Source organism: Callospermophilus lateralis, chromosome 7 (assembly GCF_048772815.1).
Source record: "Callospermophilus lateralis isolate mCalLat2 chromosome 7, mCalLat2.hap1, whole genome shotgun sequence".
Lineage (NCBI taxonomy): Eukaryota > Metazoa > Chordata > Mammalia > Rodentia > Sciuridae > Callospermophilus > Callospermophilus lateralis.
Genome location: NC_135311.1, coordinates 4,338,964 through 4,339,932, shown reverse-complemented (window position 1 = coordinate 4,339,932; position 969 = coordinate 4,338,964). Strand labels below are relative to the sequence as shown.

General features: G+C 59.1%; 1 protein-coding gene across 1 annotated transcript; it reads left to right on the top strand.

Moving 5' to 3' along the window:
• Positions 1-267: 267 nt before the first annotated feature.
• LOC143405112 (late cornified envelope protein 3C-like) lies at positions 268-552 on the top strand. Its single transcript, XM_076863464.1, has one exon. It carries the CDS (start codon positions 268-270, stop codon positions 550-552), a length of 285 nt encoding a protein of 94 aa, XP_076719579.1.
• The last annotated feature ends 417 nt before the right edge of the window (positions 553-969 follow it).

The window sequence follows — 969 nt, the reverse complement described above, 5'->3', positions numbered from 1 at the left end:
GAATGCATGTGCTGGTGTTTCTGCGAGGACAGAGGGGGTGGGACTCGGGGATCCCAGCATTCTCCTCTGGAAGCAGGACAGAGGGGAAGGACGGGAGGTCCTCCAGGTCAGTGGATGGAGATGGCTCTCCATTTTCCTTCCTGAAGCCACAGCCCAGGCGGCAGAGGGCCTGAAGAGCCAGGCTTACACAGCCGGTCCCAGAGGAGTGGCCCAGAGCTTTATACTGACCTTGTCTTTGGTCCATGCAGGCTCGCTGACTCCGTGGAGATGTCCTTCCAGCAGAACCAGCAGCAGTGCCAGCCCCCTCCCAAGTGCCCCTCACCCAAGTGTCCCCCGAAGAGCCCTGCACAGTGTCTGCCTGCGGCCTCTGGCTGCGCTGCGAGCTCCGGGGGCTGCGCTGGCCACAGCTCTGAGGGCGGCTGCTTCCTGAGCCACCACAGGCACCACAGGTCTCACCGATGCCGTCGCCAGAGCTCCGACTCCTGTGATGGTGGCCGCGGTCAGCAGTCTGGGGGCCCTGGCTGTGGCCACAGCTCTGGGGGCTGCTGCTGACCTGGGCAGTTGCAGTTGAGAAAAGAAAATTTAAGAAAAACAGAGTTCAAGGACTGTCCCCACCTGCTGTGCTGCAATACTCCAATCTCCTCTAGCCTTGAGCTCTGGCTTTCCCCAGTGACTCTCGGGTCTCTTCTCCAGTTCCTGACAGGTTGCCCACCTGGTATCTTCCAGGGCTGGCCACATCGGCCTGATCACTTCCTACACCTGACCATGTGAAAAAATAAAGATTTGTCTTCTCAGCATCTCTGTGTTCTCTCTGACTCTGATGTGGCCTCTGCTCTGACCCTCCAGCCGGCACAGCCTCACATGGGGATCAGGCCTTGTCTCTAGAGCGGAACAGCAGCAACTCTAACTCCTCCGAAGGCACAGGAAGACAAGGGCCACGAGTTTGGATCCCACCAAAGAAAGACCTGG